At 39.6% G+C, this 27,312-nt stretch overlaps 1 protein-coding gene across 2 annotated transcripts in view; it reads left to right on the top strand.

Annotated features, from left to right (window-relative positions):
- Nucleotides 1–27,312, top strand: part of LOC133664974 (xenotropic and polytropic retrovirus receptor 1 homolog) — a 74,068-nt gene that overhangs the window by 8,243 nt on the left and 38,513 nt on the right. Inside the window, exons 1-6 of one of the 2 annotated variants that reach the window (XM_062070083.1) lie at nt 4,729–5,131; nt 11,587–11,638; nt 23,437–23,538; nt 23,653–23,876; nt 25,662–25,811; nt 26,419–26,502. In XM_062070083.1, the coding sequence (XP_061926067.1) occupies nt 5,063–5,131; nt 11,587–11,638; nt 23,437–23,538; nt 23,653–23,876; nt 25,662–25,811; nt 26,419–26,502 (681 nt within the window). In that variant the 5' untranslated portion in view covers nt 4,729–5,062. Of the gene's footprint in view, nt 1–4,728; nt 5,132–11,586; nt 11,639–23,436; nt 23,539–23,652; nt 23,877–25,661; nt 25,812–26,418; nt 26,503–27,312 lie in introns of those variants that run through there. The other variant, XM_062070084.1, reaches the window with a different exon arrangement.

Raw genomic sequence — 27,312 nt, 5'->3', positions numbered from 1 at the left:
CACCGCACGTCACTGTTTGTTCGTAATAGTATTTATCAGTGACGTGCGGTGAGGTTCATGGCTGGTGAGGCACTGACTTCATCACAGTCAGATTTACAAACATATGAACCCTAAAGAGTATCTTATTCACCATTTGATTGGCAGCAGTTAACGGATTATGTTTAAAAGCTCATACCAGCATTCTTCCCTGCTTGGCACTCAGCATCAAGGGTTGGAATTGGGGGGTTAAATCACCAAAAATTATTCCTGGGCGCGGCGCCGCTGCTTCCCACTGCTCCCCTCACCTCCCCTCACCTCCCAGGGGGTGAACAAGGGGATGGGTCAAATGCAGAGGACAAATTTCACCACACCTAGTGTGTGACAATCATTGGTACTTTAACTTAACTTTAACTTTACACATACAAACTGTAGCACACAAAAAAGCATATTTAATTAAAAAAAACGTTATTATGGTCTTACCTTTACTTATAAATGAAGTCCATGCCCCGCTGTTGTGCTGGATTAATGCACTCCCGTCGTAGAATGCACCCCCTGACGGGAGTGTTATATCAACTAAAGCCCACACTTAAACTTTCCACGTGCAAGATTGAATCTATTTAAAAAAGTTATTTAATAAGAAGCCAAAAAGTGCAAAAACAATAATGTTCGTGTTGGAGGAGTTGTGAATGAATGAAATATGAAATCCGTGCTGCAGTCTGCAGGTGTACCTAATGTTGTGGCGGGATTAGTGCGAGGCGAGCCTCAGCCAGTGTGTCTTCGCAGCAGTTTTATGATCGCTCAGCACAAGAAATACGTTACACACATACGGTTGTTGACAAAATACACTGTACATTATATACCTCAGCTAACTAAACTATGGAAATGTATAATATAATTCATATAGCAATACGGTCTCACTGCACAGCAAGCCAGCAGTTAGCCGAGTGCGCAATCCATGGTGAGGCTCAACGCAGTGACGTGCCTCAACTGGCTGCTGATCACCGCACCGTCTCTTCTCAGTATTTGAACGGCAAATGTGAAAATTCAGCGATTTTGAATAAAAATAATCTAAAACTGGTGAAGTTAAATGGAAAATAACTTTATAGTATAATCACTGGATACATATAACAATTTAATTACTTGTTTTTCTTTTTACATTTTTTTTCTTTCCATGATGGCAGGTGAGGCGGCGCCTCACCTGCATCTAGTGACTGCACGTCACTGGTATTTATATAATTTGCGAAAAACATCGCTGAGTGCTGCACTTTGGACATCCCTTGCTTTGTTTTTGTTTGCGGATGACTCGGCCCTGCTGGTATCCGGCAAGGACAAGTCACAGGTACCATACACTTGGGTAAAACGGAATCCATCGTATTTGGGTCCCACATCAACCTTAAGAAAGTCAGTGACTTCACTATAAAAGTGGGTGACATTGTTATCACCAGGAAAGATGAGGTCACCTACCTAGGTCCCATTCTAGAGGCTAATCTTTCCTGTGATAAAATGGCAACCAAGGTAATCAAAAAGGTCAACCAACGAACGTGATTTCTCTACAGAATCTCCTCTCTGGTCAACAAAAGCACCATGAAGATTCTAGCGGGAACTCTCATTCAACCCTTTTTCGATTACGCATGCACCTCCTGGTACCCCAGCACCTCCAAAACCCTCAAATCTAGACTCCAAACATCCCAGAACAAGCGAGTCAGGTTACTTCTAGACCTCCAACCCAGATCACACCTCACTCCTACCCACTTCTCCAAAGTGGGCTGGCTAAGGGTGGAGGACAGAGTAAAACAACTTGCATTGAGCCTAGTCTATAAAATCCGCTACACCTCCCTGATACCGAAGTACATGTCAAACTACTTCCTTAACGTAAATGACCGCCTTATGGCGCTCCACTAACCACGTTAAACCCAGATTCCGATCTAACAAAGGTCTTAAAGGCCTACTGAAATGAAATGTTTTTATTTAAACGGGGATAGCAGATCCATTCTATGTGTCATACTTGATAATTTCGCGATATTGCCATATTTTTTCTGAAAGGATTTAGTATAGAACAACGACGATAGAGTTCGCAACTTTTGGTCCCTGATAAAAAAAAAAGCCTTGCCCCTACCGGAAGTAGCGTGACGTCACCGGAGGAAGGGCTGCTCACATTTCCCCATTGTTTACACCAGCAGCGAGAGCGATTCGGACCGAGAAAGCGACGATTACCCCATTAATTTGAGCGAGGATGAAAGATTTGTGGATGAGGAACGTGAAAGTGAAGGACTAGCGTGCAGTGCATGACGTATCTTTTTTCGCTCTGACCGTAACTTAGGTACAAGGGTTCATTGGATTCCACACTCTCCTTTTTCTATTGTGGATCACGGATTTGTATTTTAAACCACCTCGGATACTATATCCTCTTGAAAATGAGAGTCAAGAACGCGAAATGGACATTCACAGTGACTTTTATCTCCACGACAATACATCGGTGAAGCACTTTAGCTACTGAGCTAACGTGATAGCATCGGGCTTAACTGCATATAGAAACAAAACAAATAAGCCCCTGACTGGAAGGATAGACAGAAGATCAGCAATACTACCAAACTCTGGATATGTAACTACACGGTTAATGCTTTCCAGCTTGGCGAAGCTTAGCAATGCTGTTGCTAACGACGCCATTGAAGCTAACGACGCCATTGAAGCTAACTTAGCTACGGAACCTTGACAGAGCTATGCTAAAAACATTAGCTCTGCACCTACGCCAGCTCTCATCTGCTCATCACGACCCGTGCTCACCTGCGTTCCAGCGATCGACGGTACGACGAAGGACTTCACCCGATCACCGATGCGGTCGGCGGCCCGGAGACGGAGGAAGTCAAGGTGAGGTCGTTCGGCTAGCGCGTCTGCTATCCTCAAAGTCCTCCTGGTTGTGTTGCTGTATTCCGCCGCTAATACACCGATCCCACCTACAACTTTCTACTTTGCAGTCTCCATTGTTCATTAAACAAATTGCAAAAGATTCACCAACACAGATGTCCAGAATACTGTGGAATTTTGAGATGAAAACAGAGCGTTTTGTATCGGATTCAATGGGCTCCGAATACTTCCGCTTCAACCGTTGACATCACGCGCAAACGTCATCATATCGAAACGTTTTCAGCCAGAAGTTTGCCAAGAAATTTAAAATTGCACTTTATAAGTTAACCCGGCCGTATTGGCATGTGTTGCAATGTTAAGATTTCATCATTGATATATAAACTATCAGACTGCGTTGTCGGTAGTAGTGGGTTTCAGTAGGCCTTTAACTCATTCTCTTTCTATGCCACATCATCATGCCATTAGACTGTACAACTCCTCTCTGGGGGGGAGGGGGGGGGGTACTAGGATGACAGGGGATGCAAAACAATAACAGTGAAATACTTTTTCATAACATGGTCACTACTGCCTAGTTTCTCTTGTTATATTCTTATTTTACTGTTATATTTTTATTCTCATTGTTGCTTTTTATTTTTATTCTATTGTAATATTTTTCTATTTTGTTTCCATTTATACCCCCATTATTTACCTTTTACTTTTTACAATTTTGTACACTGCTGCTGGAATTTAAATTTTCCTGAGGGAACTCTCCTGAAGGAATCAATAAAGTACTATCTATCTATCTATCTATCTATCTATCTATCTATCTATCTATCTATCTATCTATCTATCTATCTATCTATCTATCTATCTATCTATCTATCTATCTATCTATCTATCTATCTATCTATCTATCTATCATCCATCCATCCATCCATCCATCCATCCATCCATCCATCCATCCATCCCTATCTATCTATCTATCTATCTATCTATCTATCTATCTATCTATCTATCTATCTATCTATCTATCTATCTATCTATCTATCTATCTATCTATCTATCTATCTATCTATCTATCTATCTATCTATCTATCTATCTATCTATATGGAATGCACTCCCAACAGGTGTAAAAGAAAGGGCATCTCTATCCTCCTTCAAAATTGCACTAAAAGAACACCTCCAGGCAACTTCAACCCTAAACTAACACCCTCCCTTCCTCATCATACCTCTTCGGATTGTAAATAATCAAATGTAAATAATGAAATGTAGACACTTTTTCTTAGACTTTCTGATATCTCTCCGTGTCCACTACTTGCTGTACATATCCTACCAAGTCAGTCCTACACTGTTCCAATGTCCATTTCTCTGATGATGCAATTGTTGATGACTGAAGTGTTGATACCAAACCAAACCTAACATCCCCCCCTCCATATCCCACACCCCAGATTGTAAATAATGTAAATAATTCAATGTATATACTCTGATGAATATCTTGTGTGATGACTGTATTATGATGATAGTATATATCTGTATCATGAATACAGTGGATCCCGACTTAAACAAGTTGAAAAACGTATTCGGGTAGGCCATATCGCCCAGCTCTAATACAAACGTTTGGTCCATCACAATTGCGCACAATGAGAAGTTATGCAAATGAGGTGTTTGCGTCATGTGACGACAGCCAATCGCTGCTTTTCTTCTGATGAGTCGGCAACATTGGTCCAAAACAACACAACATGCAGCTGATGCATGGGTACAATTGACCATTTAGTGGTCAATTGTACGGAATATGTACTTCACTGTGCGATCTACTAATAAAAGTTTCAATCAATCAAGTTCAAGTGAAGTTGTTATACAGCACATGCTCCACTAGGGGACGGTATGCACCTTTTCATGGCTGCGACCCGCCATTAACCCAGAAGAAGAAGAAGGAGCGGAAGAAAAAAAAGAACAGCCCATAATAACAGAAATGGAAACGCAAACAAAAACCCAAATGCTACCTTTCCTCTGCGACAAACGTTCGAGATAAAATATCACCGCCTCTTTGTTTCAGCCACAGCTCCATGCGCACGCTATCGATAGTGGGTACATGACGGAACTGGCTAGCGATAGCGATGCTAACGTGACAGCAAAATGGGAGACTCGAAGACTCGAACTCGGCGTTCATCATTTTAGGCGGAATTTGTGCCAGTGACTTTTTGGTTGGTCCACGATTAAATAAACCACGTCTTCAAAATGAAGTTTACTGAGCATCTTTCCGCTCACATCACACCGGAATGGAGGAAACAATACATTCAGTACGAGGTAAGTCACAGTTTTGCATGCTGACGTGAAGCTAATGGCGTCATTACTACTAATAATACACCACGGCTTAATTGTCTTTTCTGGGTCCCGTTACTGTTTTCACTCATTTTTCAGTTTTTGCTGTAGTACATACAGCCCGTCGGTGCTTGCTGACGAAGCATCCACTAACTAGTGCGTGTGGGTGTGTTGTTGTCACTGTCACAGCACAAGCAGTGTTTTTCCACCGCATCAGCTGCATGTTGTGTTGTTTTGGACCAATGTTGCCGACTCATCAGTAAGAAAAGCAGCGATTGGCTGTCGTCACATGACGCAAACACCTCATTTGCATAACTTCTCATTGTGCGCAATTGTGATGGACCAAACGCTTGTATTAGGGCTGGGCGATATGGCCTTTTTTTAATATCTCGATATTTTTAGGCCATATCGTGGTACACGATATATATCTCGATATTTTGCCTTAGCCTTGAATGAACACTTGATACATATAATCACAGCAGTATGATGATTCTATGTGTCTACATTAAAACATTCTTGTTCATACTGCATTAATATATGCTAATTTTAAAGGCCTACTGAAATGAGATTTTCTTATTTAAACGGGGATAGCAGATCCATTCTATGTGTCATACTTGATCATTTCGCGATATTGCCATATTTTTGCTGAAAGGATTTAGTAGAGAACATCGACGATAAAGTTCGCAACTTTTGGTCGCTGATAAAAAAAAAGCCTTGCCTGTACCGGAAGTAGCGTGACGTCACAGGTTGAAGAGCTCCTCACATCTGCACATTGTTTTCAATCATGGACGCCAGCAGCGAGAGCGATTCGGACCGAGAAAGCGACGATTTCCCCATTAATTTGAGCGAGGATGAAAGATTCGTGGATGAGGAAAGTGAGAGTGGAGGACTAGAGGGCAGTGGAAGCGATTCAGATAGGGAAGATGCTGTGAGAGGCGGGTGGGACCTGATATTCAGCTGGGAATGACTAAAACAGTAAATAAACACAAGACATTTACTGTATATACTCTATTAGCCACAACACAACCAGGCTTATTTTTAATATGCCACAAATTAATCCCGCATAACAAACACCTCCCCCCTCCCGTCCATATAACCCGCCAATACAAATCAAACACGAGCACAACACACTCAATCCCACAGCCCAAAGTACCGTTCACCTCCCCAAAGTTCATACAGCACATATATTTCCCCAAAGTTACGTACGTGACATGCACATAGCGGCACGCACGTACGGGAAAGCGATCAAATGTTTGGAAGCCACAGCTGCGTACATACTCACGGTACCGCGTCTGCGTATCCAACTCAAAGTCCTCCTGGTAAGAGTCTCTGTTGTCCCAGTTCTCCACAGGCCAATGGTAAAGCTTGATTGTCATCTTTCGGGAATGTAAACAATGAAACATCGGCTGTGTTTGTGTTGCTGCAGCCGGCCGAAATACACCGCTTCCCGCCTACAGATTTCTTCTTTGCAGTCTCCATTGTTCATTGAACAAATTGCAAAAGATTCACCAACACAGATGTCCAGAATACTGTGGAATTTTTGCGATGAAAACAAATGACGTAATAGCTGGCCACAATGCTGTCCCAAAATGTCCTCTACAATCTGTGACGTCACGCGCAGGCGTCATCATACCGAGACGTTTTCAGCAGGATAGTTCGCGCAAAATTTAAAATTGCACTTTAGTAATCTAACCCGACCGTATTGGCATGTGTTGCAATGTTAAGATTTCATCATTGATATATAAACTATCAGACTGCGTGGTCGGTAGTAGTGGGTTTCAGTAGGCCTTTAAGCAGTGGCACAAACATTCATGTAATTTCCAAAACAGAAAGAGCAAAATTGCCAGAGTCATTTTTAAACAAGCTATTAGTGCACTTTTGTGCACGATGTCACTAAGATGACATATCATAACAACACTAAATTAGAGTGCACTTTTTGTACAGAATGCCACTAAAATAGTTTAAAACAAATAAAGTGCACTTTTGTGCATGATGTACTCTGCCTCTTACCATGCCGTTGTGTCCTTGGGCAGGACACTTCACCCTTGCCCCCGGTGCCACTCACACCGGTGAATGAATGTTGAATGAATGACAGGTGGTGGTCGGAGGGGCCGTAGGCGCAAATTGGCAGCCACGCTTCCGTCAGTCTACCCCAGGGCAGCTGTGGCTACGAAAGTAGTTTACCACCACCAGGTGTGAATGAATGATGGGTTTTTAACATGTAAAGCGACTTTGGGTACTTAGAAAAGCGCTATATAAATCCCAGGTATTATTATTATTATTATTATTACTATTATTATGATGTCACACAAGATATTTCAAAAAGTGTCAAATAAAAATGAGCTGCATAATAGGAAATGAAATTGTGTACGTCCTTCGCTATGTGGTAGGTTCCTGCGGACGTTATCTTTTTGTTGTTGACCATTTATTTCATACGGTGTTGATCTGGAAATGTTTACCTCGGCACCGAACGGAGATGTTGACATGCGGAGTAAGCACTCTTCATTCTCTAGCAGGTGACTTTTCAAATGATGCTACATATTAGCAGTAATGCTACTTTTTGTAGCAATGCTTTTTTCCCACACTTGACAAATTACGGTTGTCTGTTCGACATATTCCCACTTGAAGCCAAACCACCGCCAGACGATGGACCCCCTGCTGTTTTTCTTGGGAATTATTCTTCCTTCATTTGTTACCAGATTCGCACCTTCTTTCTCTCGTATTACCGCTCGCACCACTCCGCTAGCATCACAGCTAACGTTACCCATGCTGCTACCGCTCTGCTCCGAGAGGGCGTATACGTGACGTATGTAAGAAGGTGCGCTTGCTGTGAGAAGGGCAGACAAGAAAGAGTGGGAAGAGCCTGTAGTGTAATGCCCGCGGCTAAAAGCAACTGCGTGTGAACGTATACTCGAATATCACGATATAGTCATTTTCTATATCGCACAGAGACAAACCCGCGATATATCGAGTATATCGATATATCACCCAGCCCTAGTTTGTATTACAAGAAAGTATGCAAAATTCGTCTCAATGGTACACACTTGCGTTCATTTAATTGTATGTATAACGACACCAGAACATTATTTTCGATCACCCTTCTTGTAGAACAGGTAGTTATAGATAATTTTAGCTGAAACAAACTGTGTTGCCATTGTCTTTGTCTTATTTACACATCCATCCATCCATCCATTTCCTACCGCTTGTCCCTTTTGGGGTTGCGGGGGGTGCTGGAGCCTATCTCAGCTGCATTCGGGCGGAAGGCGGGGTACACTCTGGACAAGTCGCCATCTCATCGCAGTCCAGCACAGACAGACAGACAACATTCACACTCACATTACATTATTTGATTCAACCAATGTCCTTTTTTCTGCACTAGTCTCGCCATCTGGTTTGGAAACTTGGTCTACTGGTCGTGTTTTGGCCTCTTTCCTCCTATTATATAGCTTTTTGTAAGTGACATCACCATACTTGCCAACCTTCCCGATTTTTCCGGGAGACTCCCGAATTTCAGTGCCCCTCCCAAAAATCTTCCGGGGAAACCATTCTCCCGAATTTCTCCCTATTTTCACCTGTACAACAATATTGAGGGCGTGCCGTGATGGCACTGCCTTTAGCGTCCTCCACAACCTGTCGTCACGTCCGCTTTTTCTCCAAACAAACAGCGTGCCGGCCCAGTCACATGTTGTATGCGGCTTCTACAGACACACGTAAGTGACTGCAAGACATACTTGATCAACAGCCATACAGGTTACACTGAGGGTGGCCGTATAAACAACTTTAACACTGTTACAAATATGCGCCACACTGTGAACCCACACCAAACAAGAATGACAAACACATTTCGGGAGAACATCTGCACCGTAACACAACATAAACACAACAGAACAAATACCCAGAATCCCTTGCAGCCCTAACTCTTCCAGGCTACAATATACACCCCCGCTACCACCAAGGCCCCCCCCCCCCCCCGCCCGCCCCCCCCCCCCCCCACACACACACCTCAACCCCGCCCCCCCATCTCTCGAATTCGGAGGTCTCAAGGTTGGCAAGTATGGACATCACCGACTTTTCACTCATTGACCTAAGTGAAGTTGGCTCCTTTGTTTAGCAAAAACTAGAGTAACGCCATTTGTTTGTGCTACTTATTATTGTTTGTAAGCAGTGTTAGGAAAATTACTTTAAAAATAGTAATTAATTATAGCTACTCATTACTTAACAAAAACCGGTAATTAAAATATTAACGGAATTACTCTTCAGAATAAATATATATCAGGAAAAGTAATTAATATGTTACTTGGGGAAAAAAAACTTAAATTATCTGGCATATGCAATTGAGAGTGGTGCCTGTTGCGAAGTGACGTGGGACATCAGCGTCCAGACAGAGCAGCATTAGCTCAGCTGTGTTTCGTAGCTCAGCTATGGCAGTTTGCGAGCATTTATGGCAGCTCTATTTAATCTTTTCACTGGATTGTGTTGGCGCTAGTTAAACAAAGAGATTGATTGCGCTTCCATGGCTGTCTTGTCTCCTTGTCCACTTGTGTAGTTGGCCTACACGTTGTTTGCTGTGTGACGTTTCCTCATCCTTTTTAATATCAAGGTCATTTTAGCGTTTAGTTGCCTGCCTTGTTGACATACAACCACAACTGCTGTAGCGTGTCATCAAACGTTGTATCGTAGGTAAAAGTAATTAATTAGATTACTCGTTACTAGTAAAAGTACGGTTTGTAGAGAATCTGGTGAAGATGTAATGTTATTAAGTGCCTCAGTTTCTTTTGTTTTGCCCTGGACGGCTGGTTGATGGAAGCTAATGTTAGCCAAATGTGTTACTGCTGATGCTTCTTCATGTGTTAGACTCCCATGAGGCGGGGAGGGGGGATTATATGTTGAATCAGAATTGCACAATTTAAAAAATATTGATCCATAATCGATGAAATGTATATTTTTCTTACCCATCCCCGTGCCAAGACTCAACCCCCACTCTACTTGAAAACTTTTGTTACGCTTTTGATCATTAGCTACTAGGGTTGTCCTGATACCAATATTTTGGTACCGGTACCTAAATGTATTTCGATACTTGTCGGTACTTTTCTAAATAAAGGGGACAACAAAAAATGGCATTACTGGCTTTATTTCAACAAAAAATCTTACAGTACATTAAACATATGTTTCTTATTGCAATCAAAGAACTATTTTTTCCTTAAATAAAATAGTGAACATACTAGACAACTTGTCTTTTAGTAGTAAGTAAGCAAGAAAAGGCTCCTAATTAGTCTGCTGACGTATGCAGTGACATATTGTCATTTATCATTCTCTTATTTTGTCAAAATTATAAAGGACAAGCTGTAAAAATTGATTATTAATCTACTTGTTCATTTACTGTTTATATCTGGTTATTTTCCGTTTCAACATGTTCTATCTACATTTCTGTTCAAATGTAATAATCACTTATTCTTCTGTTGTTTGATACTTCACATTAGTTTTGGATGATACCAAAAATTTAAAGTTAAAGTTAGGTTAAAATTTAGGTATCGATCTGATACTAAGTAGTTACAGGATCATACATTGGTCATAATTTAAGTTCTCATGTGTCCAGGGACGTATTTCCTGTGTTTATGAATATAATATGAATAAAAAAAATTAAAAATAAAAGATTTTGTGACGCTAAAAAATATTGATGTAATCATAGTAGAATCGACTAGATACGCTCTTGTACTTGGTATAATTACAGTGGATGTCAGGTGTAGATCCACTCATGGCATTTGTTTACATTGTGACGCCAATGAGCTGTTGTATCCTCCTACAGTGTGTAGTGAAGCATGTCTAGCTATTCCTCGTCCTGCAGGGATGATACTTGTAAGAAACTTACTTTATTTGTCGCCATGGAGGCGAAGATTAGTGATTTAGGAGTAGCTAAAACACTGCCGATTGCGGTTGGACATTAGCCGCTAACTAGCTAGCCATGTTTTAAAGCACCTCTTCCTGAAGGCGTTTCAGTGTTAAAACTTCACCATTATTGTCAGTTTTTAAGCCAAAATGCGTCTGTTCTCTCTTTTCTGTCTACACACTGTGTTTGCTTGTAAGTACCCTGTGTGTGTGCGCTGCCGAACATGCTCCTCTGATCGTAAAACCAGCAATGTCATGACGTGACGACGATGCGCCGTCATGCCTGTAAAAAAAAATAAAAAAAATTTCAAACAGAGTATAGTACCGTTTTGATTCATTAGTACCGCAATACTACACTAGTACCGGTATACCGTACAACCCTATTAGCTACTTGTCTTCTACTTATGTTTTCCATCCCATACTACTATACTCTTCCCATCATCAAGACTACATTTGGAGGTTACACAATGTTCAATATTTAGAAAATAATAGGACATTTGTGCTTTGAGACACTGTATTGATCATAAATGTTGTCCTATTTTGTGTTTTGTCAGGCTTTTAAAGAGATGCTATATGCTGCTCAGGACCAGGCCCCATCAATAGAAGGTATTATTTCTCCTCTATTCTCCTATTTCTCTCTTTCTCTCTTTTTTTAATTTTTAAATTTTTCTTGTTATTTTGACTCAAACCGAGGCAGGACAATAATACAATTATACCAAATATGGCTGGGCGATAGGACTGAACACTGTATCACAATATATGTGTTTTATATCAAACGATATAGATAATTATAGATTTTTTAATGACCTATCGAAAATAAGGACAAGGAGTTTAAGTCTGAATCGAACATGCATGCATACAACACAATACATCCCAATTTCCAGTTTCTGTATTCAACTTGATCAAAAAGGAGTAGGAATAAGCAGAGCTTATTTAATCCTACTCCTTTTCCTTTACGTAGCAGTTGTTAACACGTTTGTTCACTTCCTGTTCTCAATTTATTCACAGTATACTCCATAAGTAATCACATTAAAAATGAATATATAATGATTAGTGAAGTAAATTATATATATACACAGTATATGGTGAGATAAATAAGATTATCTAGAAAATTAATGGATGGATGAAATAAATTCAGAATGTTTATCATGTTTTTTCTTCTTTGTACTTTGTAAACACTTTAAGTTTGAAGAGTTTCTTGAATTGGACCATATTAGTACATTGGTTGATTTCTTTGCTTAATCCATTCCATAATTCAATTCCACATAGTGATACAATTATTCAGGGGAAAAATATATTAAATGATAACATTTTTATAATTTTTTATTTATAAAAAAAAAAAAATATATATATATATATGTATATATATATGTATATATATATATATATATATATATATATATATACATATATATACATGTATATATATATATACATATATATACATATATATATATGTATATATATATATATACATATATATATATATATATATGTATATATATATATATACATATATATATATTTAAAATGTAACTTCCTTTGATTAAATTCCCCTCAGCTATCAACGAAAGAAAATGAAATGTCAACACAAGCATGGAAAACACTCAAACAATGTAAACAAAATACAAACCCCGTTTCCATATGAGTTGGGAAATTGTGTTAGATGTAAATATAAACGGAATACAATGATTTGCTAATCATTTTCAACCCATATTCAGTTGAATATGCTACAAAAACAACATTGATGTTCAAACTGATAAAAAAAAATTTTTTTGCAAATAATAATTATTAACTTTAGAATTTGATGCCAGCAACACGTGACAAAGAAGTTGGGAAAGGTGGCAATAAATACTGATAAAGTTGAGGAATGGTCATCAAACACTTATTTGGAACATCCCACAGGTGTGCAGGCTAATTGGGAACAGGTGGGTGCCATGATTGGGTATAAAAACAGCTTCCCAAAAAATGCTCAGTCTTTCACAAGAAAGGATGGGGCGAGGTACACCCCTTTTTCCACAACTGCGTGAGCAAATAGTCAAACAATTTAAGAACAACGTTTCTCAAAGTGCAATTGCAAGAAATTTAGGGATTTCAACATCTACGGTCCATAATATCATCAAAAGGTTCAGAGAATCTGGATAAATCCCTCCACGTAAGCGGCATGGCCGGAAACCAACATTGAATGACCGTGACCTTCGATCCCTTAGACGGTACTGTATCAAAAACCGACACCAATCTCTAAAGGATATCACCACATGGGCTCAGGAACACTTCAGAAAACCACTGTCACTAAATACAGTTTGTCGCTACATCTGTAAGTGCAAGTTTAAGCTCTACTATGCAAAGTGAAAGCCATTTATCAACAACATCCAGAAACGCCGCCGGCTTCTCTGGGCCCGAGATCATCTAAGATGGACTGATGCAAAGCGGAAAAGTGTTCTGTGGTCTGACGAGTCCACATTTCAAATTGTTTTTGGAAATATTCGACATCGTGTCATTCGGACCAAAGGGGAAGCGAACCATCCAGACTGTTATCGACGCAAAGTTTAAAAGCCAGCATCTGTGATGGTATGGGGGTGTATTAGTGCCCAAGACATGGGTAACTTACACATCTGTGAAGGCACCATTAATGCTGAAAGGTATATACAGGTTTAGGAACAACATATGCTGCCATCTAAGCGCCGTCTTTTTCATGGACCCTCCTGCTTATTTCAGCAGGACAATGCCAAGCCACATTCTGCACGTGTTACAACAGCGTGGCTTCGTAAAAAAAGAGTGCGGGTACTTTCCTGGCCCGCCTGCAGTCCAGACCTGTCTCCCATGGAAAATGTGTGGCGCATTATGAAGTGTAAAATACGACAGCGGAGACCCCGGACTGTTGAACGACTGAAGTTCTACATAAAACAAGAATGGGAAAGAATTCCACTTTCAAAGCTTCAACAATTAGTTTCCTCAGTTCCCAATCGTTTATTGAGTGTTGTTAAAAGAAAAGGTGATGTAACACAGTGGTGAACATGCCCTTTCCCAACTACTTTGTCACGTGTTGCAGCCATGAAATTCTAAGTTAATTATTATTTGCAAAAAAAAATAAAGTTTATGAGTTTGAACATCACATATTTTGTCTTTGTAGTGCATTCAATTGAATATGGGTTGAAAAGGATTTGCAAATTATTGTATTCCGTTTATATTTACATCTAACACAATTTCCCAACTCATATGGAAACAGGGTTTGTAGTAAAATCACATTGAACACTTAACAATAAGCTCTTAAAAATGAGGAATACATAAGAAATGCTTGATAAAGTGTAAGAAAATAGTGCAAAGTGTGAAAATGTAAACCTAGAGAAACCTGAGAAGAACTATTTCTGCAGGTTTAGTGGCATGAAGTTACCGCTGTGATCTGAAGGGTGAGCGCGGTGTAGTATTAGCGGTCTCGGTGGGGACGAGCATCATTTCCAGACCGCAGGGTTCCCCCTAGAATGCAAAGATACCTGTGGTTATGGGCGTGGTCACCATGATGTCATCGAGTAATTTGCAAAATTTGATATATTTGTTTCTTTAAAAAGGCTAAAAAAATGTATACACACATTTAAAAACAAATTATAATTAATCAATATTAACATTATTTTTTTGATCGTTTTGCCATATTTTCAATTGCTTTTTGTGCAATGTACTTTCTTGATATCTTTTCAACTGTCTAGAGACTTTTAATCAGTTTTTTTTGGTTTTGCATCTTCTGGTGTTATTGTAGAATGTAGTCGTGTTTAGATATTCTACTTCTGTCCCTCGATATCCCTGACGAAAGAGGCGAGCATGACGTCACACTTGCTTGGCGCTGCTCCAGTTGGACTTTTCTCTTTAAAAGCCGCCACTATTCTCTTAGAATTGGCACATTCTGTAGATGGCTGTCCGCGGGTATATCTGCAATATATATATAAAAATCACGTCCACATCGCAGACATGCTGACAACGCTCCAGACAATGGCGTGTTTTTTGTTTACATCCGGTGTCGGCGGCACGGTTTTCGGTGATCAAAGTCTTTTTTCGGTGGTCAAGTTTTTGGTACATCACTTGTCAATAGTGCTCAAATAGTAGACTATATTTACAGTGTTTCCCATAAACTGCCAAGATACCTGCGTGCCTATGGGCGTGGTCACCATGACATCATCGAGTAATTTGCATAATTTACTACAATTATATGATTTTCTCTAAAAAGGCTAAAAAAATGTATACTTACTAATTAATAATAACAGTTTTGTTTTAAACGTCCATCCATCCATCCATCCATTTTACAATATAATTACAACACTTTATGTACATATTTATTACAGATTTGAACAATAAGTTATTCACTGAAATATATTTATTAATTGTGGTTCTTACAAAAAATATATCTTATAAAATATAAAAGCTAAAATGTCTCTTAAAGCTCTGCCCCTTTAATTAGTGCATACTAAATAATTTAACTTTAGCCTCCTACTACAACCATATTATTTACCAGCAACATAAAGTGAAACAGAGGCAGAGGTGTCCTGCCACAGTCAGTAACAAATAAAAAGAAAACAGTAGTGGTCAAATACAAATAAGGCAACAAGAGAAGTATCCTACACTTCTCTTTTGTAGATGCCTATATGGGCATCTACATCAACTATATGATTTGCCTGAGAAGCTGGACAGGACAAAAAAAAATAAAAAAATACTTTTTTTAAATGTATTTATTTTTTTAAATTTGTGGCGGTCGTAATTCTTTCGTGGCGGGCCGCCACAAATAAATGAATGTGTGGGAAACACTGATTTATCAATTCATACTCTTAACAACCAGCTAATGTTAATGTTTTATGGTCGTGTGGTTTGGATTTGATGTCAGTTTTTTCTAACACGTAGCCAATGAAGAGAAGCCAGCAGGAGTACCGTAATAATATATTACTGTTTATAATGCTATAATTATATAATAATACCATATTTCCTCAGCTACAGTCAAAATGCAGGCGGCAGAATTTTTACTTTTTTAGGCTGACCCAACCTGACCTGATAAGAGAACATTCCAATAATCAATGCGGGATGTGATGAAAGCATGGATTAGGACCTCTGATCCATGCATTTTTAAATGATAACATTGTACAAAGTTTTGCAATGTTTGCTTTTGTGTGGTAGGCTGAGGTCTTGTCTCGCATCTTGGTCTTTCTTTGCGTTGCAAATGTCACGTACACTCAAAGGGATGCTGGGCGATAAAATGATACCAATCGGGATAGACACGTACCGTATTTTCCAGATTATACAGCGCACCAGTATATAAGCAGCAACACCCACTAAATTTTAGATTTTTCTACTGGACTATAAATCACATATATATATATATATATATATATATATATATATATATATATATATATATATATATATATATATATATATATATATATATATATATATATATATTGCAGGCCTCAAATTTTAACTTTTTAAGGTCAAGGCAAGTGTTGCCTTAAAGGAGGGCTCATATTTTAGGGCACCAAGGTGTATATATATATATATATATATATATATACACACACACACACACACACACACACACACATATATACACATATATATGTGTGTGTGTGTATATACCAGGGGTCCGCAACCTTTACCGTTCAAAGAGCCATTTTCACCCGTTTCACAAAATCAAGAAAACAATGGGAGCCACAAAACTCTTTTGAAATTTAAAATGAAATAACACTGCATACAAAGTTGTTTTTTTTTGCTTTGTGCTATGTATAAACCAGACACGCGGCCCGCGAGACGTTATTTTGCGGCCCGCACCTTAATATGAACATTTAATGTTAGAGCGCCCCGCGAGTTTTATATGAATGGCGCTTGACAGGGTCATACTTGCCAACCCTCCCGATTTTTCCGGGAGACTCCTGAAATTCAGGGCAACTATTCTATCGGATGTCTGCTGATTTTCACCCAAACAACAATAATAAGGGCGTGCCGTGATGGAAATGCCTTTAGCACCCTCTACAGCCTGTATAAACAGCGTGCCAGCCCAGTTACATGTTGTATGAGGCTTCTGCAGACACACATAAGTGACTGCAAGGCATACTTGGTCAACAGCCATACAGGTTACACTGAGGGTAGCCGTATAAAACAACTTTAACACTGTTACAAATATGCGCCACACTGTGAACCCACACAAAAAAAGAATGACAAACACATTTCGGGAGAACATCCGCACCGTAACACAACATAAACACAACAGAACAAATACCCAGAATCCCATGCATCCCTAACTCTTCCGGGCTACATTATACACCCCCGCTACCACCAAACCCCACCCCCCCACACATCAACCCACTCCCTCCGTGCGTCGGTTGAGGTGGGCGGGGTTGGGGGGTTTGGTTCTGTTGTGTTTATGTTGTGTTACGGTGCGGATGTTCTCCCGAAATGTGTTTGTCATTCTTGTTTGGTGTGGGTTCACAGTGTGGCGCATATTAGTAAGAGTGTTAAAGTTGTTTTATACGGTCACCCTCAGTGTAAACTGTATGGCTGATGACTAAGCATGCCTTGCAGTCACTTACGTGTATAGGGCAGAGCCCGCATACAACATGTGACTAGGCCGGCACGCAGATAGTGTAAAATCGAACGCTAAAGGCACTGCCATCACGGCGCGCCCTCAATATTGTTGCTCGGGAGATTTTCGGGAGAGGCACTGAAATTCGGAAGTCTCCCGGAAAAATCGGGAGCGTCAGCAAGTATGCAGCTGAGCCGCAAAGGGCCGCATGCGGCTCGGGAGCCGCGGGTTGCCGACCCCTGGTATATACTGTATATATATATACACACACACATATATATATATATATATATATATATATATATATATATATATATATATATATATATATATATATATATATATCATACTTGCCAACCCTCCCGTTTTTAGCGGGAGAATCCCGATATTCAGCGCCTCTCCCGACAACCTCCCGACAGAGATTTTCTCCCGACAAACTCCCGGTATTCAGCCGGAGCTGGAGGCCACGCCCCCAAAAAAAAAAGTCTGCCGCAGCTGCGATTGGACCTGACAAGCCTCCGGGTACAAGTACTGGAGTACCAATTGCTTGCCAGGGAAGATCTTCCCCAGGAAGCAAGGATTGACCGGTTTTGGGCCATGCTAGGGAGAGATGGAAGATTCCACACTCTCGTGCATTTGATGAAAACACTTTTGTGCGTGCCACACAGCAATGCATCATCAGAGAGGGTGTTCAGCATGGTTAGAAAAATAGTGACAGAGAATAGAAAGAGGATGGACAATTCAACCCTTAACAAAACATTGTACTTTCAAGTACAACAATGAGTAGATGAGTGCTGTGTGTGTGTATATGTGTAAATAAATGAACACTAAAATTCAAGTATTTCTTTTATTTATATAATAAAATCAATATATATATATATATGTATGTAACGGTGTAGAAACAGTAGTTCATTATGCTTGATTAAATTATGAATGAAGTGTTGCAACAGCGCCTGTTGCTGGCGAGAAGTGGTATGTACTTTACCTGCGGGAAGTGCTCAGAACTGTGACGACTTCCAATTGATAATCCCGTGACCCAAGTGGACTCACAGTCTCACAATTTGCACTGTTTTGCAGGACACTGTAATAAAATAAATTCATAATCCACCTGGTGCCAGTGATATGTTGAAGCGACAGCAGTGTGGAGCTGCATTTTGCCACATACAGTTGTGGACCGTCACATATGTATATGTATATATATATATATATATATATATATATATGTATATATATATATATATATATATATATATAATATAGCTAGAATTCACTGAAAGTCAAGTATATATATATATATATATATATATATATATATATATATATATATATATATATATATATATATATATATGAAATACTTGAGTTGGTGAATTCTAGCTGTAAATATACTCTCCTCTTAACCACGCCCCCCGCCCCAACCACACCTCCCGATATTGGAGGTCTCAAGGTTGGCAAGTATGATATATATATATATATATATAATATATATATATATATATATATATATATATATATATATACTGTGTGTGTGTATATATATATATATATATATATACTGTGTGTGTATATATATATATATATATATGTGTGGGAAAAAATCACAAGACTGTTTCATCTCTACAGGCCTGTTTCATGAGGGGTTTCCTCAATCCTCAGGAGATTTTAATGGAAGCATTCACATACCATGGTTTATATAGGGCACAGAGCGGGTGTGTACAGGCAGGCGTGGGGGCGTGGTGATTGGCTCATGTGTTACCTAGGAGGTGTTTCCTTCTGTGACGGCATGCTGATACAATTTCGCTGCGCTTGTTGAGGGATGACAAGTCTGGACGGTATATAATAAACAGTTTCTCTTTTAAGCATAGGTTGCATCTTTTATTACCACTGTTGTGAGGTGTGCTGGATGCAAGAATTTGCCATGTTATTGAATATTCAACATTATTGTCTTTGAGATTCCAAATGTGTTTGCTGAGTTCCGTAGTGTTCCGCAGGCTTTTGCTTCTGAACGAGGCCCTGTGATTGTTCCATCTGGTTTTGAATTCTCCCTCAGTTAATCCTACATATGTGTCGGATGTGTTAATGTCCTTGCGTGTTACCTTTGCTTGGTAAACGACTGATGGTTGTAAGCACCCCCCGTTGAGAGGGCAATCAGGTTTCTTGCGGCAGTTACAGCCTTTGTCGGTTTTGGAGTCGTTCTGCCTGGTGGTGGGCGGCTCCTTTTCAATTGCTTTATTGTGGTTTGAAATGATTTGTCGTATGTTGTTCATGCAGCTGTAGCTCAATTTAATGTTCTTGTTGAATACTTTTCTTAGGGTGTTGCCTTTGGGGAAGTGTTTGTCGATCATATATATATATATATGGCTCCTTTTCAATTGCTTTATTGTGGTTTGAAATGATTTGTCGTATGTTGTTCATGCAGCTGTAGCTCAATTTAATGTTCTTGTTGAATACTTTTCTTAGGGTGTTGCCTTTGGGGAAGTGTTTGTCGATCATATATATATATATATATATATATATATATATATATATATATATATATATATATATATATATATATATATATATATATATATATATATATATATATATATATATATATATATATATATATATATATATATATATATATATATATATGTATGTGTGTGTCAGCCTCCCCGGTAAGGTCTATTCAAGTGTACTGGAGAGGAGGCTACGCCAGATAGTCAAACCTCGGATTCAGGAGGAACAGTGTGGTTTTCGTCCTGGTCGTGGAACTGTGGACCAACTCTATACTCTCGGCAGGGTCCTTGAGGGTGCATGGGAGTTTGCCCAACCAGTCTACATGTGCTTTGTGGACTTGGAGAAGGCATTCGACCGTGTACTCCTGTGGGGAGTGCTCAGAGATTATGGGGTAACGGATTGTCTGATTGTGGCGGTCCGCTCCCTGTATGATCAGTGTCAGAGCTTGGTCCGCATTGCCGGCAGTAAGTCCAGTGAGGGTTGGACTCCGCCAAGGCTGCCCTTTGTCACCGATTCTGTTCATAACTTTTATGGACAGAATTTCTGGGCGCAGTCAGGGCGTTGAGGGTATCTGGTTTGGTGGCTGCAGGATTAGGTCTCTGCTTTTTGCAGATGATGTGGTCCTGATGGCTTCATCTGGCCAAGATCTTCAGCTCTCACTGGATCGGTTCGCGTCCGAGTGTGAAGCGACTGGGATGGGAATCAGCACCTCCGGGTTCTCGCCCGGAAAAGGGTGGAGTGCCATCTCCGGGTTGGGGAGGAAATCTTGCCCCAAGTGGAGGAGTTCAAGTACCTCGGAGTCTTGTTCACGAGTGAGGGAAGAGTGGATCATGAGATCGAAAGGCGGATCGGTGCGGCGTCTTCAGTAATGTGGACGCTGTATCGATCCGTTGTGGTGAAGAAGGAGCTGAGCCGGAAGGCAAAGCTCTCAATTTACCGATCGATCTACGTTCCCATCCTCACCTATGGTCATGAGCTTTGGGTTATGACCGAAAGGACAAGATCACGGGTACAAGCGGCCGAAATGAGTTTCCTCCGCCGGGTGGCGGGGTTCCCTTAGAGATAGGGTGAGAAGCTCTGCCATCTGGGGGGAGCTCAAAGTAAAGCCGCTGCTCCTCCACATCGAGAGGAGCCAGATGAGGTGGTTCGGGCATCTGGTCAGGATGCCACCCGAACGCCTCCCTAGGGAGGTGTTTAGGGCACGTCCGACCGGTAGGAGGCCACGGGGAAGACCCAGGCCACGTTGGGAAGACCATGTCTCCCAGCTGGCCTGGGAATGCCTCGGGATCCCCCGGGAAGAGCTGGACGAAGTGGCTGGGGAGAGGAAAGTCTGGGCTTCCCTGCTTAGGCGACCTGACCTCGGATAAGCGGAAGAAGATGGATGGATGGATGGATGGAATGAAAAAAAACAAGAAATGTAAGAAAAATATGGTGTTTACTTTTTGATATCAATATAAAAGACAAAGCAGTTTGGCTAATGAAGATAGTCAAATAAACAAGCTTTGTTCTCCAACAACAACCAACAGTTTGGCCAACAAAAATAAAGAGGAGTGATACCTTATATCTAACACACAATCTTTGTGCCTCACCGACAACTCAACCAGCGTTCAATTCGATGAGATGACAAAACATTTTAGCTAGTATTGATGTTATTGGAACACTAACAAAGTTAGCAGTTAAATAAAGGACGAGTAAACATCCCAGTAAACAAACTTTATAAACAAGTCGTGACAATGTTCCCGACACATCGCCTTCGGAAGTCTCCCAGCAGCTGACGGAAGGATGCCAGCTGCACGTTCAAAATGAAACTGCAACATCAAATATTGTTCTCTTCCTTGCGCTCTTAATCGCACACCGAGACTCCACAGAAGTAGAAGCGATTGAAACGAAGAGATCGGCTCCGTTAGCTCGGAGGGAACATTTTCAAAACAAAGTCCAGGAGTGGCTGCCATGTTTCCTGAGCCGAACGGCTCAAGTGCGCATGCGCAGACTCTGCGGCCCTTCAGTATTCAGGAAGTAAGCAGTTGCCTAAAATGCATTACTAAATGACGGCTTTTCGGTAAATAAAAATTTAAGCGGTGTTACTAACCGTCTGGAATTTTACCGTTGTCTATCATTATACCGTTTATCGTTACATCCCTACTTAATTAAGAAGTAAAAGGTCATGTTGTTGCCGTAAATGTTGGTAAATTTTTAGGGCATTATGCAAATCACAAGGGCCATCGCAGCAAATGCCGTCGTGCCACGGCTAAAATTCAAGCTCTGATGTTGTGAAATTAGTTATTTACACAGAAATATTCTGTAAATGTTTAATTACATACCTTAATTGTTTCCAAACGGTGTCTGAAACGGCTGATCAAACAAAACAGAAGTCATCGTCATGGACCCACTAGCTGTGCAAGCTTGCTCTCCAATCAGCTAAACAGACTCAATAACTCCACGGTGACGTTTTGGGGAATTTACTGAGGAATTTGTGAAACTGAAACAATACAAAAAGAATGCCATTGTAAGTTAATAATACTGTAGCATATTAGCTAATGCTAATGACGCTATCTTCATTACATTACGATAGCACGTACAAATATGCATGAAAACACTCCTACAACTTCACAAATGGGGCGGTTAAGTATAGATTGTTTTAGTTATATTGTAAAACTTACAAACGTGTCTTGGAGTGATGAATGAAGAATCTATACGAGTAGAAGACGATTAAAAGACGGAACTGCACTTTTACTTCCGGTTCAAAGCTTTAAACAGCAGTAATTCACATTCACCCAACAGCAGTGAGTGAACTCGTCCAAAAGATGGCGCCATAGCACTAATCACAACACCATTTCAATGTCATTGCGTGTGTTAATTGAAAACTATTTGCATTATGGCCGTCAGCAAAGAAAAATCAATAATTTAGCCGCACCATTGTAGCGGCTTATAGTCTGGAATAACAACAAATTTGTTCAATATTTTTTTCTTTTTCACACTTTGCACTATTTTCTTACACTTTATGAAGCATTTCTTACATATTCCTTATTTTCGCACCTTCAATTTAGGAGCTTATTGTTAAGTGTTCAATGTGATTTTACAATTTTGTCTACATTATTTGAGTGTTTTTCATGCTTGTGTTGACATTTCCTCTCTGCCTCAATAGCTATTATAATCAGAGGAAGTTACATTTGAAATAAAAATGTTTATCTACCGATATCAAACACTTACATCGTGATACAGTTTTCAGCTATATCTCCCAGCACATCCTGTAAAATACAAAACTGTCTTATTTTCGAGGTATAGTTGTATTATTATTTTGCTAGTTGTAATTGCTGGCTAATTTGGAATGTTTTTTGTGTAGTCACAGACGAGGACACCGTTAAAAGGTACTATGCAAAGTTTGAGGAGAAGTTCTTCCAGACGTGTGAAAAAGAACTGGCCAAGATTAACACATTTTACTCAGGTAATACCATTTCCTGTTAGCTCAACCTCATAGTCAGATTAGCACGCCAACTGTTCCAGAGAAGATGTTATTGACTAAAAATATGCTTCCTGCTTGTTCTCATGTGTCTTGCAGAAAAGCTGGCCGAGGCTCAGCGGCGGTTTGCCACTCTGCAGAATGAATTGCAGTCATCACTGGATGCTCAGAGAGAGATTGCAACAAATGGGAATGGCCTGCGGAGGAGGAAAACGGTGTTTACCCTATCACAGCAAGAACGATGCAAACACAGAAACATTAAGGACCTTCAACTGGCCTTCTCTGAGTTCTACCTCAGTCTGATCTTGTTGCAGAACTACCAGGTGCAAAACCCACTCTGTATATATGTGTATATTATGTACTGTATATGTATACATACTATAAATATATAGAGAGTATATATAAATATATATATATATATATATATGTATGTATATGTGTATATACATATACTGTATATATTATATATGTATATACATATAAATATAAATATATACATTATATATATGTATGTATGTATATATATGTATGTATATATGTGTATATATGTCTATATATTAGAGATGTCCGATAATGGCTTTTTTGCCGATATCAGATATTCCGATATTGTCCAACTCCTAATTACCGATTCCGATATCAACCGATACCGATATATACAGTTGTGGAATTACCACATTATTATGCCTAATTTTGTTGTGATGCCCCGCTGGATGCATTAAACAATGTAACAAGGTTTTCCAAAATAAACCAACTCAAGTTATGGAAAAAAATGCCAACATGGCACTGCCATATTTATTATTGAAGTCACAAAGTGCATTATTTTTTTTTAACATGCCTCTAAACAGCAGCTTGGAATTTGGGACATGCTCTCCTGAGAGAGGATGAGGAGGTTGAGGTGGGCGTTGGGGGGGGGGGGGGGGGTTGAGGTGAGGGGTGGGGTGTTTGGGGTAGCGGGGGGTGTATATTGTAGCTTCCCGGAAGAGTTAGTGCTGCAAGGGGTTCTGGGTATTTGTTCTGTTGTGTTTATGTTGTGTTACGGTGTTCTCCCGAAATGTGTTTGTCATTCTTGTTTGGTGTGGGTTCACAGTGTGGCGCATATTTGTAACAGTGTTAAAGTTGTTTGTACGGGCACCCTCAGTGTGACCGGTATGACTGTTGACCAAGTATGGCTTGCATTCACTTGTGTGTTTGAAAAGCCGTAGATATTATGTGGTTGGGCCGGCACGCAAAGGCAGTGCCTTTAAGGTTTATTGGCGCTCTGTACTTCTCCCTACATCCGTGTACCACTCCGTACAGCGGCGTTTTAAAAAGTCATACATTTTACTTTTTGAAACCGATACCGATAATTTCCGATATTTCATTTTAAAGCATTTATCGGCCGATAATATTGGCAGTCCGATATTATCGGACATCTCTACTATATATGTATGTATATATTTATATGTATGTATATGTATATATATGTATGTATGTATGTATGTATGTATGTATGTATGTATGTATGTATGTATGTATATGTGTGTACAAAATCACTTATCCTTCTACTTGACTTTTGTTTTGGGTACTACTCCTACTACTACTACTATATATTCACAAAATCTTGCGATATTTAAACAGGATATTTCTTGTTTAGAGAAAAAACAAATATTGTGTGTCGTCTCCTCTCGTTGAGTTAAGTGTATCGTCACCCGCGTAGTTAAATGACTCATGACCCTGAAAGGAAATTAAAAAATGCTGTCAAATGAAGACAGTTAGCTCCTACTTCAGGCTGCAGTTTTTTGACAGCTCTTTGTTCCTTCCTGTGGTCCTCAAACGTGTGCAAATACAAATATCCTGAATAATTTTTTTTGGTTTTACACTGTTGAAGTAAACTTCCTATAAAATCATGTACTCTTTATATCTTCAAAAGAGGATAAACAAAAAATCAGCAGAAGATGAAATAATTATTTTCCCCTCTGTATTTTCCAATCACAAAATACCGTATTTCTGTTTATTTTATGTTCTAGAACACGCACAGTCAGATATGCTGGAGTTGCACTTAAATGTTTGTCCGCTTGCTTGTAATATGCATTAATCACTCTGTCTTACGGTGCTTGTTTTTCCTGTAGAACCTAAATTTCACAGGGTTCAGAAAGATCTTGAAGAAGCATGATAAGATTTTGGACACACCTCGGGGAGCCCACTGGAGAGTTGCCCATGTGGAAGTGGCGCCATTCTACACCTGCAAGAAAATCACACAGCTTATTTCTGAGACTGAGGTAAACCTATTACAAGTTATCATTAGGAGTGCGCAAAAAATCGATTCACGTCCAAATCACAATTATTTTTCACCCCGATTCTAAATCGATTCATACTTTTCAAAAACTAATTTAAAAAAAAACAAACATATACAGTCGTGGTCAAAAGTTTACATACACTTGTGAAGGACATAATGTCATGGCTGTCTTGAGTTTCCAATAATTTCTACAACTCTTATTTTTTTGTGATAGAGTGATTGGAGCACATACTTGTTGGTCACAAAAAACATTCATAGTCCGGAATTTATGGTGAAACATTGCTGGACAGCAGGAAAAAGGCTAAATCTCTCTACCATTGAGACAAAATGAATTATAGATCAGCAAAACATTTGGATTGCAACAGGTGGATAAACAGTAGCCATGTTGAATAATTGCCATTTATTGCATGCAACTCAGCAGTATAAATAACACTGAACTGAAAATAAAGAATGTCCGCAATACCACAACAGATTATAGTTGTATTGCTCAATAGAGTTAACAATCTTCAGTATGAGAGTAAATATTTTAAACTAGGCTACATTTTTGTTGTGGTGGTCACCTGCATGTAACCATTTTTGCTCCCCTTTAGGCATTGGTCACAACAGAGTTAGAAGGAGGTGACAGGCAGAAAGCCATGAAGAGGCTGAGGGTACCTCCTTTAGGAGCTGCACAGGTCAGTCCCTCACAGAGACGCATGTTGCGGTTACTCCTGTGCACAGTCTTGGTAAAATGCCAGGCTTTCAGATAAATAAGTGTATCGATACATTGTCAGGTTGAACACAGCCAAACATATGAGGGAATGTTTTGCAACAATGCTTATTCACTGACAACATGGAGGCATGTACATGAATCACACACAACAGCAGGAATGTCAATAACAAGGCTTACCAAAATGTCCAATCAACTGAATTCACCTTAGCTGGACATCCCAGGGATGATCAGTTGAAACAGGATGCATCTGATCTCCCTTTGGAGCTTCACGGCAAACGCTGTGAATACTTACTTCCTCATTCTTTATTTTTGATTCATTTGCAAAAAGCTTTAAAGATAGCTTTTTCACATTGTCATTATGGGGTATTGAATGTAGAATTTAGAGAACAAAAAGTAATGTATTCCATTTTGGAATTAGGCTGTAACATAACAAAATTTGGAAGAAGTGAAGCGCTGTTATTACTTTGTGGACTCCCTGTGGACACTTACGATTTAAAGGACTGGTGAGTGGAAAAACAAGTTGCCTCTATATTGTATAATATATATCGGATTATGACACCTAAGACTTCCAAAGTTTGCGAGTAAATAGATATGATCAAATTTGTGTCAATCTCACAGAGATTCCTGAGCCTTTTTGAGAGATAATGACATAGAGGAGTAACCACAGATCCTTTACCCATCAACAAAAATTCTAATCGTGCAGACTTTGTGAGAGCCAACAACGATTACTTTGGGAAAAATGATGATCAAAAAACTTATATTTTTGAACCTG

The sequence above is a fragment of the Entelurus aequoreus genome, linkage group LG14, assembly GCF_033978785.1.
Source record: "Entelurus aequoreus isolate RoL-2023_Sb linkage group LG14, RoL_Eaeq_v1.1, whole genome shotgun sequence".
NCBI lineage: Eukaryota > Metazoa > Chordata > Actinopteri > Syngnathiformes > Syngnathidae > Entelurus > Entelurus aequoreus.
The sequence above is the reverse complement of the archived record's forward strand: the minus strand, read 5'-3'. Positions and strand labels throughout refer to the sequence as shown.